This window comes from Schistocerca americana, chromosome 2, assembly GCF_021461395.2.
Source record: "Schistocerca americana isolate TAMUIC-IGC-003095 chromosome 2, iqSchAmer2.1, whole genome shotgun sequence".
Taxonomy (NCBI): Eukaryota; Metazoa; Arthropoda; class Insecta; order Orthoptera; family Acrididae; genus Schistocerca; species Schistocerca americana.
This window is the reverse complement of record NC_060120.1, coordinates 503,871,603-503,886,307: the sequence shown is the minus strand read 5'-3', so window position 1 is coordinate 503,886,307 and position 14,705 is coordinate 503,871,603. Positions and strand designations below refer to the sequence as shown.

The window sequence follows — 14,705 nt, the reverse complement described above, 5'->3', positions numbered from 1 at the left end:
CCTGCGACCGTAGCGGTCGTGCGGTTCCAGACTGTAGCGCCTTTAACCGCTCGGCCACTTCGGCCGGCTGACTCGTAGCACTGAAAACTTAACATCCACACATTGTCCTTCTGCTGATATGCTATTGTACTTTACTCCTTGTGCTCCTATGCTATCGTACATTACCACTCGCGAAGGTGGTTCCGGAAATGAGATTCTGTGTGGAGAAATTAACTTAACTGCCGTTCCTTTCAGCTATGTGTCAATTTTACACATAACATGAAAACTCTAAGAGAGATGTCCCATTCCGCTGTGATTGTCCGATATTGGGCGATACGAGATTAATAGCTGTGCCAACTCTGCTATTGTTCGCACCAACGCAGAAGCTAGCCGTCTGCAGTTGAAACGATTTCGGAATACGCAAATGACGGCCACTGTGACCGCGATGTGAGCTCTGCTTTGTTGTGTAAACAAACGGCCGCGTTAGTCGGTCAAGGTTTCGGAACAGGTTGCTCGCGCCAGGCGCCGAGTCCACTCCCGTCTGGTTTTCCGGTTCGAAGAGCAACGCGAGTAGCTGCGTCTGACGCAACGCGAATTCATAATTCTCCCAAATATTTTTTTTAAAGGTCAGTGCCCAGTTATTTCAGAGGTTATTGGTTTTAATGTAAATGTAACACTGGAAATTTACCTTCCGTTTACTAACCAGTAGAAAATTCATTTTATTTTTTACGTTCTTTATTCTTCAGTATTCGTAATTTTTGCGATAAGTATACATTGTTGACCCCTTAGGATGCTCTCTATTCTGGCTTAGATAATCCATCACTGTCTACTTGACATTGTTTTTGTTGAAGTTACTGAAACCGTCACTAATGTGGTTAGTTGTTTACCGTTTGGGCCAAAATAAACATTCCTGTGAAGAGAACATATGCCCATATTTGAAGTTTCGTCCTCGATACGACTGTGCTGTTATTACGATATCTTTTTCCAGCGTATGTTCTGCCCATTGATACTGATAGGTGATGACGCAACAGGCCCAGAAATTTCGTCAGGTCGCTGTGTCTAGTGCCATGGAGCGTGCAATATCCATCGGTCTAAATACCTAACGATGGCAGCAACATCTGTGCTTCAACGGAATTTTTTTCTCACGAAACGAGTAGTTGAAGTAACGCAATCGTTAACTAGAAAGTATTTACCAACTCAGGCCCCGGGACCTGTAGGTGCGGCGAATGTGAAAACACTGGCCTGGCAATTACAAATGAGCAGGAAGATAAGGGCAGATACCGATTAAGCAAGCGACTCTGGGGATGTGGGTCGCACCAACTGCGTAGTTAGGTTCTCCGGGCTCCGTCCTGCAGACGCGGTTCGGCGAAGTTGGCCGAATGGGACGTCTGTTCTGCCGAGGCTGCTGCCACGGTGAATGGTGCTCAGGTGTACGGGGCGGTCCGCTCTGGAGCGAGGACAGCGTAGCCCGGCCGAAGATAAGGGCTGCGACGGCCGCACGCGCGGCCACGTGGGCTCCGGCCGGCCGGACGCCGTCTGGACGTCGGCAGCCACGTGCAGCGCACGGGCCCGCATCTGGCTGTCACTTGGAGCCGGCGCGCGTGGCCGCGATGCGCAGCGGTGCACGCAGCAATGCAGCCACGTCACCAGGGGGCCGGCGCGGGGGCGGCTCACGCCCCCTCTGGAGCGCGCGCGCTCTGACCACGTGCGAGGCAGCCAGTGGGAGTTAGATCTTCTACGCTATTAACCAAACGCTATGAAGCTCACATATCCTACCTGTATAGGAATTTCAACAGTTACGGAAGAAAGCATACAATCATCATAGAGACACGCACAGACCCGAAAAAGAGTGGGAGCGGATGGCTTGGAGGAAGGTAAATGGGAGGAACTGCCGTCCCGACTGCAGCAAGGGGCCCGTGCGATATATTTCTTAGACATATATGAGCCCTTAAATCGAACCGTATGAAACGACGAGCTGTGATAGCATGCTGCTATAGCATTTAAGGGGAGGACTTCGTCGAGAAGCACGAAAAATGGGTGAAGTTCAGAATTTTTTTCATACAAAAGCACTCTGTCTTCAGGCCACAAGTGGCCCATCGGGACCATCCGACCGCCGTGTCATCCTCATGTTGAGGATACGGATAGGAGGGGCGTGTGGCCAGCACACCGCTCTCCCAGTTGTTATGATTGTATTCTTGACCGAAGCCGTTGCTATTCGGTCGAGTAGCTACTCAATTGGCATCACGAGGCTGAGTGCATCCCGATAAATGGCAACAGCGCATGGCGGCCTGGATGGTCACCCATACAAGTGCCGACCACGCCCGACAGCGCTTAACTTTGGTGATCTCACGGGAACCGGTGTATCCACTGCGGCAAGGCCGTTGCCATTTTTTCATACAAGAATTGTTTTTATCAAAATGCGGGTTTTGCTACATTGTATACATATATTCGTGTATGAAAAAAAATTTTATCCCCTAAAAAATTAAAAATGGTGGCTGCAGCCATTATGTACTCCGCAAAGCATCCTATTTTGCACAAAGCGTTGCACTGACTCGTGGCTGTTTCCGAAACAATTAGAAATAGAAAATTCTTAAATTGGAATAAATTTGGGGAAAACCACGGTAAGATAACAAAAAATATCTCGAAAAAATAGCAGCTATTTGAAAAACATGTCAGTTTCTTGATGTTTTTCTAAATTCAAACATTTAAAAAAAATTCAAATACAAAAAAGTTCTCGCTAAAGCCCCCTAAATTTCTTTTGCCAGCCGGAGTGGCCGAGCGGTTCTCGGCGCTACAGTCTGGAACCGAGCGACCGCTACGGTCGCAGGTTTGAGTCCTGCCTCGGGCATGGATGTGTGTGATGTCCTTGGGTTGATTAGTTTTAATTAGTTCTAAGTTCTAGCCGACTGATGATCTCAGAAGTTAAGTCGCATAGTGCTCAGAGCCATTTAATTCTTTTACTTCAAAAAACTCAAATGAATCGGTTAATCTGTTGAGCCTACAGAGCGCTTCGAACGCTGAAAAATGTTTCGAGAAAAACGCGTTTGAGTTTGGAGTAATAAAAAACATCGTTTCAAAACTTACGGATGATCTGTGATCCTACGACCATAGCGGCATCCTTCCTCATCCTCAAAAATGCTCTGGTTTTGAATCTGGTGCTGTACTTTTTAAATCAGTTCTCTTTTAACACACTAAGACATTCTTTGCTACGCAGTGGCCACACATTTACTGCCAGATAAGTCAGACAAATTTTTGCTGTTTGTTCATATGACGTTTCTTAACACGTTCATTGTCTTCAAAATAGATGAGTAACCCCCGTTGAACATACCTGCAGCTATATATGTTGCTATTTCAACAATTTTTGTCCGACAATGAAGATACTGGTTTCCAGATGCACTCGTTGAAGCTCTCGTTGTCTTTTTATGTGTTGGCACCGGTGCATCTTTCAAGCAAATCTCATTGGACAGAAACTCACATACTCGCCGAGCCTTATCTTGAACCGATAAATCGAGCGCCTAAAGCTGCCTATATTTTGGTCGGCATACGTTTCCATTAAACACGCTGTAACTTCAGAAATACTTTTACAATGAAAAAATCTTTTGTAGGCACGATATTTGTACTTTAGGGATGCAAATTTGTAAAAAATTAAATCTCATAACGAGATCATCTCGCAAATGCGCGCTCCTCTATATGAATGCACAGCTAAAAGATGGCTTTTAAATGTACCCTGAAACGGAACAAATCCATGTGTGTCACGTGATAGCTGATCTTAGTAAATAACCAAGGTGACGAAAAGAGTAGTTTGTGACGATAATAACGAGGGCTTGTAGTCACTTGTTGATAGTGTTTTCGACTGTGATAATGAAGTAAGTGACTTGTATTTCAGTGATTCAAATTCTGAAGAACCACAAGCAATAGTTGAAAGTGCCCTTGAATATCAGAACGGAGTAGGTGATTTTGCCCTTAAAGTTCAAATGACTGCTGCCTTTCCTGTCATGCAATGCACAGTGAAGGTGTAGAGAAAGATAGTTTTTATATCACAGATATTTCCAACTCTTCATTGAATATCACAAGATCAGTGGAAAGAACAAAACCTGCTACACCACTTCAGGACGAACGTTGTACAGCAGCTGCTACCGAGTGGACAGCTACCTGAGTATTCTGCTCGCAGGCAAGTACTACACTTATGAGATTTCAGGCAAAAACATGAGTCGATTTCCCGATGCACATACTCCCAACTGAGAAGAAAAGAATTCGACAAACAGGGTATATTCTGTGCTACGTAAGAGGGAAAAGAAATGAAACTGTGTAGTAGAGTAAAAATTGTTGTGTTGCTCTACCTTTAGATAACATTTAGATAACTGTTTTGAGGGTTGCTATACTCAACAGTTATAGTAGCTGACATGTAAGAGGGCTGAATGAAAAGTAATGCCTCCACCTTCATTAATTGAGTTTGGATGGGAATATTTTAATAAATCAAACGCAGAAACAATCCTTAGAATGAGATCTTTAATTACTAATATTCACTTTTCCACATAATCACCAGCCAATTGAGTACATTTCTGCCAAAGATGAACAAGTTTTCTGAAGCCGTCACGGAAGAAGTCGACACTCTGTTTCGGCAACCACAGTCTCACAGTTCTCTCAACGTCTTCATCAGAAGCATAATGATGTCCCCGCAGATCGTCTTCCATTATCGCGAACAGATGGAAGTCAGAAAGTGCTAAATCTGAACTGTATGGAGGATGCCGTACGGTGATCAGATTCAGTCTCTGATGTTCTGCTGACGTGGCACGTGAAGTGTGTGTGGTTTGGCACTGTCATGCTGCACGAAAACATTTCCCTTTTCCTTTCGAACCCTTGTCAGCTGTCGTTTCAGAGTTCGCAGTGTTGTGATGTAAGGCTCTGAATTTATTGTTCTTCCACGATTCCACGATCAAATCGAGACACCAGTTTTCTTGTGTTAGTACTGACATTCGGTAGCGATACACAGGCCGTCAGAAACAGTTTGAAAAGCTTGTAAGGATGTTGCAAGGGAAGTTGTGCTGGGAAATTCGATACGTTGCGCAGATTCAGAGTTATTTAGGATTGAAGTTGCCCAGGCAGGTGGCTGCACGAAAAAATTCAAGCACTTGTACACACAAAAATGCGGTAATGCATTGACATTTGTGGGTCAGTGGGTTACCAGTAGTCCAAATGCTCATTAACAGCTAAAATATGCATTTTTTTGAAAGTGATAATTAAAGCTAAGTGAGTAAAGGCCATTTTTGTTCGGTTTGAGGGAACCAAATAAAGAAAAAGTTTGGCGACACTGTCTCTGGCAGGCTGCTTGAATTTGCGTCTGCGATGACCTGACTGGCTAACTTCAAACTAAAATAACTCAGCAATGGCGTAACGTATTGATTTTTTCTCTTAACAATTTTTCAGCATGAACTTCCCTGTAACATTCTTACAATCTTTTCAGACTGACTACACTCTTTGCGTCAAACGTCTAGGGGCGGCAGACCACGTACCGAGGAACCCCTTACGATACAGACAAAATGTCTGTTTACAGTTCCCGGCGACGCTGGGCGTCCTTTTGTATGAGATAAGCCCCTGAGAGACGGCACGGTGTAGGCACTCTCCGGCGTTCGTGCGCATTGTGTGTTGCCTATCATCCAGTCATCTTCTCTGTATGAAAAGGGGTAAGCCCAGAAAAATTAAACATCCTGTTAAACTTCTTAAATACCTTTCTCCACTTGGAAACACTCATTCTTACTGTTTTCTTGGTGAAACTCACTCCGTCAATTTACTGTGGTAAGTAGTATGCAGTGGGCATGGATAGCAAACGCTACTAGTTCCTGAAATCCCGTGGCCCCATGACTGGAGGACACTGGAGGAGGCCATTGTGAAAGAAGCTGCGCGATTTGGTGCTTTATCACCGCAGACTGCCTATTTTGTCCACAAGGAATGGAGTACTACTCGTAGCCATTTAATATGGTGCAAAAAGGTGCCAGCCAACAGGGACCGGAAACTAGAGTCACACCTTATCAATGACAATCGGTTGTAAAAATGACGAGGACTGCTGGTGTCGGTGAATACAGGTCCATCTTAAACAGTTTCAGAGCGAAAACTGCGAAGGGAACTGTATGCAGTGGACACTTGGAGTAGCGCACGTCGTAAAAGACCATTGCTGACAGCTGTTCGTAAAGCTGCTGGTCATGGACGGGTCAAACAAGACAGACAGACAGAAATAAGTGACTGCGGAAGGTCGTGTGGGCCGAGGAATAGCGATTTTGCCTCTTCAAATGATGCAAGAGGTAGCTTGCACCTGCAGCCCAATGAGTCGTTTTGACCTGCAGTGTTGTGGAGGGTGTAGACTAGGTCAGAGGTGGTTTCGTGACGTTTGGGAGTTTTTCGTACCATGTCTTGTACCAACTCGTTCACGTTACCGTGAACACCAAACAGGATGTTTGTTCCAACATTCCTGTGACCAGTTGTTGCCCTTTCTTCATTATCTTCACGATGAGCATGCTGTGAACATTCCAGTCTTCCAAGATGACAGCGGACGTGTTCACAGGGCTGCACGTACACATTCCTGGTAACATATCGCACATCAACTGGGCCGCTAAATCATCCAATCTTATTCAAATAGAGAATGTCTGGGACTATATGGAAGGGCGGGTGAAACGTAGCAATCAAGAAGCCCGCAGCGTCTTAATTTAGATATGGCACACCTGAACAAACATATGGAGGCTAGATACAATATGAGCGTGATGTCTCCTGATAGTGACAAACTTATACGCTGTGCTTGTAATGTGCCTGACAGTGCTAAAAACACGAGCTGGCACACATTTGACCGATATTGGTAAGAAATAGATGCAAATGTAGGTATAGAGATTTACTGATTAGTTGCCTAAGCTACACACTTGGTTATACACACATACCAGGATTTCACATGTGTAGGCCTGATCTACCTACCCATTGTCGGCCTCGACGCGTCAGGAACGCTTTGCTTGCCGGGCTGGCCCATTAACATAACAGGTAGCGACCGACACGGATGATGAATGACTGTGGGCCGATAGGCTGACAGGGACCTGGTGGCCGATGCGATCTGCAGCCGCAAAGCAGAACACAAGAGAGCAGAGCGGGTCACACTCCGTGGTTGCAGCACCTGCAACCCCGCGTTACGTATTGTGCTCCCAGCTGCTAGCTTTTCGCATTGGGACATAACGTAATTGGGACGCTTGCAGACGTTGCTTAGTCCAAGCAGGAATACTAGACTACTTGTTTGGGAAGTCACACTAGACATGTCCTTCCTCATAATGGATACTACCTTTCTTATAGATTACAAGAGACAGCCGTAAAGTTCTCATTATCACATCATAGAAACAGGTACGTAATTAGTTTTTTTTGTGTCTTTCTAGGTACATGTCTGTAATAATAGTACACACTGAAATCTCTATACAACCGTACCGTAGCGCACCGGAAGGTTAGCCAAAACAAAAAGGCAATATCGAGCGATAATTCATTTTCTGCATTTGAAGGGGGACACTACTGCAACAATCCATGCAGAGTGTACGGAAACAGTGCACCATAATATGAAACGTGGCGCACACGCTTGAAATGTGGTCTAACAAGTCCGAGTGACGAAAAGATTTGAGATACCTGATGAAGATGCCGAGATAAGAGTCGAAACATCGTGTTGGGAAGACGTGGACCACCGGCAGTAAACCAGATTCTATGAGTTGACGTCGAAGCTCGGAGCGCCTGCTGGATTCTTTGACGTCTCGCATACATCCAAAAAGCCCACCGAACCGAGGCAGCAGCGGTCATGTTGCAGCTGTATCACGCCAATGTAGATGGCCTATTCTGCCACCTAATCACCATGGTGAAGTACTGGGCCTATCGCTATAATTTCGAGACAAAGAAGCGAAGCAAACAGCGGAATCATGTGGCTCCACAGAAAAAAAGCGATTTTGATGAATGTTTTTATGGGACTGTCACTGTCTGGGCAAACCGCCACGGGACTGTACTTGTCGAGTTGACGGGAGACGGTCAAAATGAATCGTTGCCGGAAGCTTTCCAAGGCTGTGATTGTTGGTCCACAACGCTCCAGCTCATCCTCGACAGGGCACAGCTGTTGCTACTTTGCGCTATCAAATTTTGCGTCACCTGCGGTATACTCCTGACGTGTCAATTAGTGACTTATTTACCTTTCCTCTCGGCAGGCATTTTCAGAATGATGACGAGGCGATTTTCGAGGTGGAACTTTTCCTAGACAGCCAAAATGCCGACTTCTGAAACCTGGACTGAGACTCGAAAATGGGCACTTGGTTTCCCAGAGAGCTGTCATATGACCCATGAAACTACTTTCCGCAGATAAATCCATAGCTTAAATCAACTAGATTCTTTATCATACTTTTTAAAAATTTTAAAACTATTTTTCCCTAGGCTGTGACCGAACCACTCTTCGTCAGTCTCATTCTCCGAGTGAGAGTCCAATGAGGGCTACAGGCATCCAGCGATGTAGACTGTAAAGGTGTGTGAGACATACTAGAAGTATCAGGCTTAGAAACAAACCTCTCAGGGGGCATTTCTGCATTATCTGTTACGTCTATCATTATAGGAAGTCTTTGTCTACCACCATAATTTTTCCCTTCTTCCAGTCCACCCAGTTCAAGTTCGTTATTATCAGATGACCATCTTGACATTTTAATATCAGCATCCTGCATATGCCACATGTTTACTCCGTGATCTGGTAAGTATTGTTCACAAACTTATTTCCTTTTGTGTTCCTCTCAGTTCCTCTCCAGTTCCTGTTTAATTCTACCTACCTCAACAATGTTTCCCTGTGCAAGTCCTTTAATAGTTAATCTAATTAAACTGCATGCTGAAAGGAAGTGAAGCACCCAGAAGACATGGTCGGATGACGATGTAACGCCGTACAAGTGCGCACCTTCGCTGCGTATGTAAATGATTAGAGGTGCAATTCTTCGTGACAGGTACAACAGCCACCAGACCGCATTATTGTTCTGTATGTTCAGTGTTGTCACCAGGCCTCGTTGGGTATACAAGGAGGCGTGAACAGCTTCAGATGTTGCGTGGTAACTATGAAGGTCACGGAAATGGCAGGTACTCTTGTGAAAAAACGTTATCCGCATGTAAATTTGTATGGAGCCTAATTGTAGGTCTCCGTTTGTCCTGCTGGTCGAATCATGCAAAGTCCAGATATGAGGCGTTCGGATGTGACAATGACCAGACGTTGGACTGCATTGGAACGTGAAGGAAGGTATACTCGTCTTCAAGTTTCTAGTCGTCTACGTCTGACCGCCACAAGTGACAATCGTGCATCAAGCACATCGTAATCTCTTCACATCTGCGCCTGCCATCATAGAACAAGTAATGGACTCCTTGTAAGATTCTATGCAAACGAACTAGAGCTAGACGAAAATCTGCAGTGCTTCATGTTCTCGAAACAAAACAGAGGGAGGGGATATGCATACGTACTTTGTTAGTCTGATAATTTCAGTGCATTTGCCAGTTGCTCTCCATACTGAATATAAAAATGTGTGGAACACAACAAGTTTCGTGATTCGCATTACCACCGTCTGTTAAGCTACCATGGCAAGAGATTATGTTGTGAACGACGCATATACCACTATTTTCGGGACTTTGAAGTAGCTTCTAAAGATCAAAAAACTGAATGAGATGGTTCCCCAAGATAACAAAATTGTGGTCATAACTTTTCGCATACAACATTCTAAAAGAAGAGAGTCGAAGCTTTTGGAATGCTAAGAGGTAAGGTGGTTCTTCGTAGAATCAGCGAGGAGAGGAAAACAGTAACAAACATCGTTATAAGGAACCACAGAGGGCAAAAATTGAAGACATGGATTCCGACGCATCTAATAAATAACAGATGTTGAATTTAAGAGAAATTTTGAGATTAAGAGTCAGCAATAGCTACAAAATCGTGGCAGGCCACGTCAAGCGGATTAGAATACTGATGACCAAACAAAAAATTTAGCTCTTGCAAGATGCCAGTGGAATAGCACCATCGGGAAAACGCACACAGATAATTCTGACTAGTCACAAGCTATCAGCGCTGAATGTGATCTGTGAAGGATAGTTTTGTTTCAGAACCGTGAAATTGCATTGACATCGTATTCTCCCAGTGTGATAGCCCATTAGCATCGTGCGAGAAGCTCCGAAGAATGGTTGCTACGTACGGTATAATCTAGCAGAATATGGTCCGAACATGGTCATGTCTAGACGTCAAACTGATCTCAAAATTTCTTCGTCCTTAATAACCTCTCCTTTGACGATATGACAGTCTTTATTTTAAAAAAGGAAAAAGTCTCTTACTCCATGTAACGGTAACAAGTAAACAGCTTGTCTGCGAATCACGAAGGGGCCCTAGTTTGCAATGACATTCCTTGTTAATTTGAATAACACTGTCCTCGTTTCACCAGATGGAAGCTCTTAATGTTCCAACTAGAGCGTAATGATAACCCGCTGCAGGAGGCACAGTGCAGATCACGCTCTGTTTAGCAAACATGTGTTTATCGCTTTCTTAATTTGGGTCAGATACAATGAGGCGTGTCTGTTATGACTCCTTTCTTTCAATATCATACTCAAAACATTACACAGAGCAGCCACAATATGTGCGTGTGGGTTTCATTAATGGTGGCACAACCAGGGTAGCGCGACCGACCTAGTATATCATCAGCCTGGACGTTCAGTACAAACGCAAACTTCTGATGACGAAATTCTCTCTGGATATGTGGTATCTGTCCGAAAGAACAGACGCCACGAGTTCATATAATTTATTCGCCCCGATGGGGTATGAATATACAACCTTCAGTGCAGATGCACATTTACGTTCGATCTCCCGCGGGAATCTAAAATTAGTGAGCATGGAGGACATAGACGTGGACTGGGGATAGTTGGCGCTAGGTGGGAATGTTCACGCATTTGAGATGAACACTGTGTCCGGATGGCGCAGTGGTTAACGCAGTTGCCTAGTAAACAGGAGAGCCCAGGTTCGAGTACCGGCCAGGCACCCATTTTCACTCGTCTGCGCTGATTCCGCCCTAAATTCCTACGCAACTGATACCATTAGTTCCTTCCCTTTCCTTTCCTCCCCCCCCCCCCCCCCTCACCCTCCACGTTCAATTACATAAAACTCTCTCTTGTTCCAGCTGCGTCAAGTGGCTTAAAACCCGCGAGCTTTCAGCTGAGTTTCAATTTTTTGTAATTGACAGTCACTTAGTGTTTGTCTGGGCAGGCGACTCTAATTGAAACGTCTGTAGCTGAGGAGAACTCGACTGAAAGCTCGTAGGTTTCAGACTACTTGACGTGACTAGAAGCTAGAGAGAATTTTATCAGTATACATCCCCGTGATCTCTGGTTTGACAATACAGACCCCCTTCTTTAGCATAGGCGCACAGTAAAAAGAAACAAAAAAGTGATACTTACCTGACTCCAAACACGACTTCAGTACATTATATTCCACAAACAATTTTCCAGTATTGTTCGTTAGTGGTTAAGTGCTATCCTCGTGTATGGTGGATGCAAGACGAGGAGTCTCAATTTTATTTTTCAACTCTCAGTATTTCCTACTCATGGTGGGTTTCCTGGAACTTAACGGGTGTTTCTCTTAAGCCTTCCGGAAATTCCGAACCGTTCTTAGGTCTTTGGCGAGTTAATTCCTAAAATACGAATATTTATGCACAACTAAGATTTTATTACCCCTTCTGAAGAGCTAAGCGTCTGCCAACGAAAAGTATCGTGACGCGCAGAAATCCTATAGAATGTTATGCTGGCTTATAAGACGCAGTTAATCGTAGGGACTTGGAAAACCTATGGTACCGTAACACAACAAAAGATTTCTGTGGACAAATCGCTCTCTCTCTCTCTCTCTCTCTCTCTGTCTCTCTCTCTATCTCTCTGTCTCTCTCTCTTCCCCGATGACATAGTAATAGCAAAACCTAAAAACATTCATTCTACAGAATGGCGTTTGTTGAAATGCTGTATTCAAATTGGTATAGTACCAATGAACGTACACTGAATCAAACAGCGAATTTCACGTATCATTCTCGGAGAACGAACGCAACAGAAACGAACCATGTCCGATAAAATCTAAGTGATGTTTCTCAATCATTCCGGTTCTCATCAGCTGTCCGCATCATGAGTACGCGATGTGCCGGCCGGAGTGGCGCTACAGTCTGGAACCGAGCGACCGCTACGGTCGCAGGTTCGAATCCTGCCTCGTGCATGGATGTGTGTGATGTCCTTAGGTTAGTTAGGTTTCATTAGTTCTAAGTTCTAGGTGACTGATGACCTCAGAAGTTAAGTCACATAGTGCTCGGAGCCATTTGAACCATTTGAAGTACGCGATGTCATTGGAAAGCTAATTTTACGCTATAATTTCAGTTAGGTTCGCCATCCCAGACAAAGAATACTTGACTATGCTGTTTTTCTAGCTACAAGAAATCATTCTACGTCCAGAACCTGCGGAAATTTCTGCACTAATTATCAACTTCCACGATGGCTCTAAAGCAGACAGTGGGAGTAAATCCATTGTCAAAATGTAAGTGTGGAAAGTCATACGAGGAACTAACCCAGATTATTTTTCCAACTACCGCTCGCAAAATCTAAGATTTGATGTCCAGTAATGATACATTCCTTGCAAGTAAATCATCCATGAAAGGTAATGGACAGTAAGACGACAGCTTAATACCCACAACAGGATTCCTGCTGTTTATTTGCTTCTCATGACACGTCGAAACTTTTAGAGTGAGGATTTATATACTATTGTTTACAATAATAGACTACATTTAAACTCTTGAACTAAATTTGTAAGAGCAAAGGTATAAACTACCGGGTTAGTTTTATACATGTTCTGGTAGTGTTATTTAACACCAGTTTATTTAAGATAGGAAGACAAGAAGTAATAACATAATAAAAAAATCTTAGAATTTAACGACTGGTCGAAACGGTCTATAAATAAAAGATTTGAGGAAGAGGTAACATGCTACCGTGGACAAATTGCATTCCACAGGCAGCCACATTGATTCTCTATAGTAAGGCGCTAGTACACACTTTATTGTTCAAAGTACTCGTTTATATCTCTTCCATCGGCACACCAAGACATCGTTACATAAATCGGTAGCACACAGTAACTGCTCCAACGATCAGACGAGGCATGTATCGCTGGATTTCAAATTAGGGGCTATAAAAAGGGTGATACTGTACCTTCAACCCACAGTGTTACATTATTTCGCGCTTCTTTTAAGTTAGACTGCTCGTGTACTTCTTGAGTCACGCTCATATTTCGTCTAATCTATGTTAGCAGACAATATGAAAACAGTAGTTCTGCTGCCAATGAAATTTGAAGAATTCGATGTACTTAGTGGTTGATACGATACTTCGTTGCAATAGTTACATATCTACCTTCTATTGCTAAGACATGGAACCAGTCGTTTCCAGTAAAATACATTTCACAACTGACTATCAGGACTCAAAATAGAAATGACAGTGGCATTGCACTCACCGGCAGGTGAATTAGACACACGCAAGTTCAGGGAGAAGAAAAAAGAACTTGTGCGATTTTCGGATGACTTTTTAGGTCTGTCAGTAACGGCAAAGGATTTTGAAGATGAGTTGAACGGAATGGACAGCGTCTCGAAAAGAGGTTATAACATGAACACCAACAACAGTAAAAAAAGGTTAAGTGAATGTAGTCGAATTAAATCATGTGACACTGAGGGATTAAGACAAGGAAATACGACACTAATGTTCTCATTGTAACTCGATGATTGTCTCTTAGTTTCCGCACTTTTCCACGCCGAGTTTGTCCCGTCACAAGATTAGTACTACTGCGAGAAATGTTGGCGGAGGACTTGTTAGCAATATCCCAAACAATATAGCGTCTCCCTAGTACTGACACTACGCTATCATTCCTTTCAGTGGGTTTACTTCCGTGGTCGGAGAAGCCCTGTGCATAAGAATTTGGAAATTAGGAGTCAACCTTCGAGAGGGAATAAGAATTTGGATCAGCGCAGAAAGTGTTCTTGGGAGTCATAATGGTTAAAGTGACAGCTTATGAAATGCTAGAAATGCATCGTCGAGTTTTGGTCCTGGTACTGGTAAAAACACAATTATTCACATTAGATCATAACAGCTAATATATTCAGATGTACCCCCAAGTGTCCCTGTAAGAGAGTCGTTCCATATAACGGATACAATTAATATAAAGCAGTGACGATTGCTCAACTACTGGCATCCGTTATGTATGTAGATATGCGATTAAGCGTCCGCACGAGTTGTATCACTCCAATATAGCCATGGTCAAGTGGTGAAATGCCTACCGGGCCACGCGCGCGTAAAATGAGGAATGGGGGGAGGGAGAATTCTTGGCGGCTATGCTATCCCCCCCCCCCCAATAAAGAGAAATATTTTAATACATGTGTTTATATTGTTCCATGCATCAATTTATAAATTTTTAACTGACTTTCGGACAATAACATAACATGAAAACAAGGAGTATTGTAAATGGCAAGGAATTCTACAAACGAAAATCTATATTTAATATCAGATATTTTCATTTGCTTGCTTACGTGGATTGGCTCGTGGCTTAGCCACCTGTAGGGAACATTCCGGCCAGGAAAAGAAGCTCATCCACAAATTCGACATTGTTCGTGAGTACACAGGTAGACTCAGCGATCCATTGGGAACTGATTATA

General features: G+C 43.8%; 1 protein-coding gene and 1 pseudogene across 1 annotated transcript in view; one reads left to right on the top strand and one right to left on the bottom strand.

Annotated features, from left to right (window-relative positions):
• Nucleotides 1-2,247: 2,247 nt before the first annotated feature.
• LOC124597020 lies at nt 2,248-2,365 on the bottom strand (annotated as a pseudogene).
• A 10,142-nt stretch (nt 2,366-12,507) lies between these two features.
• Nucleotides 12,508-14,705, top strand: part of LOC124594127 (serine proteinase stubble-like) — a 29,272-nt gene continuing 27,074 nt past the window's right edge. Inside the window, exon 1 of the mRNA XM_047132484.1 lies at nt 12,508-12,550. Coding sequence (XP_046988440.1) covers nt 12,508-12,550 — 43 coding nt within the window. The remainder of the gene's footprint in view (nt 12,551-14,705) is intronic.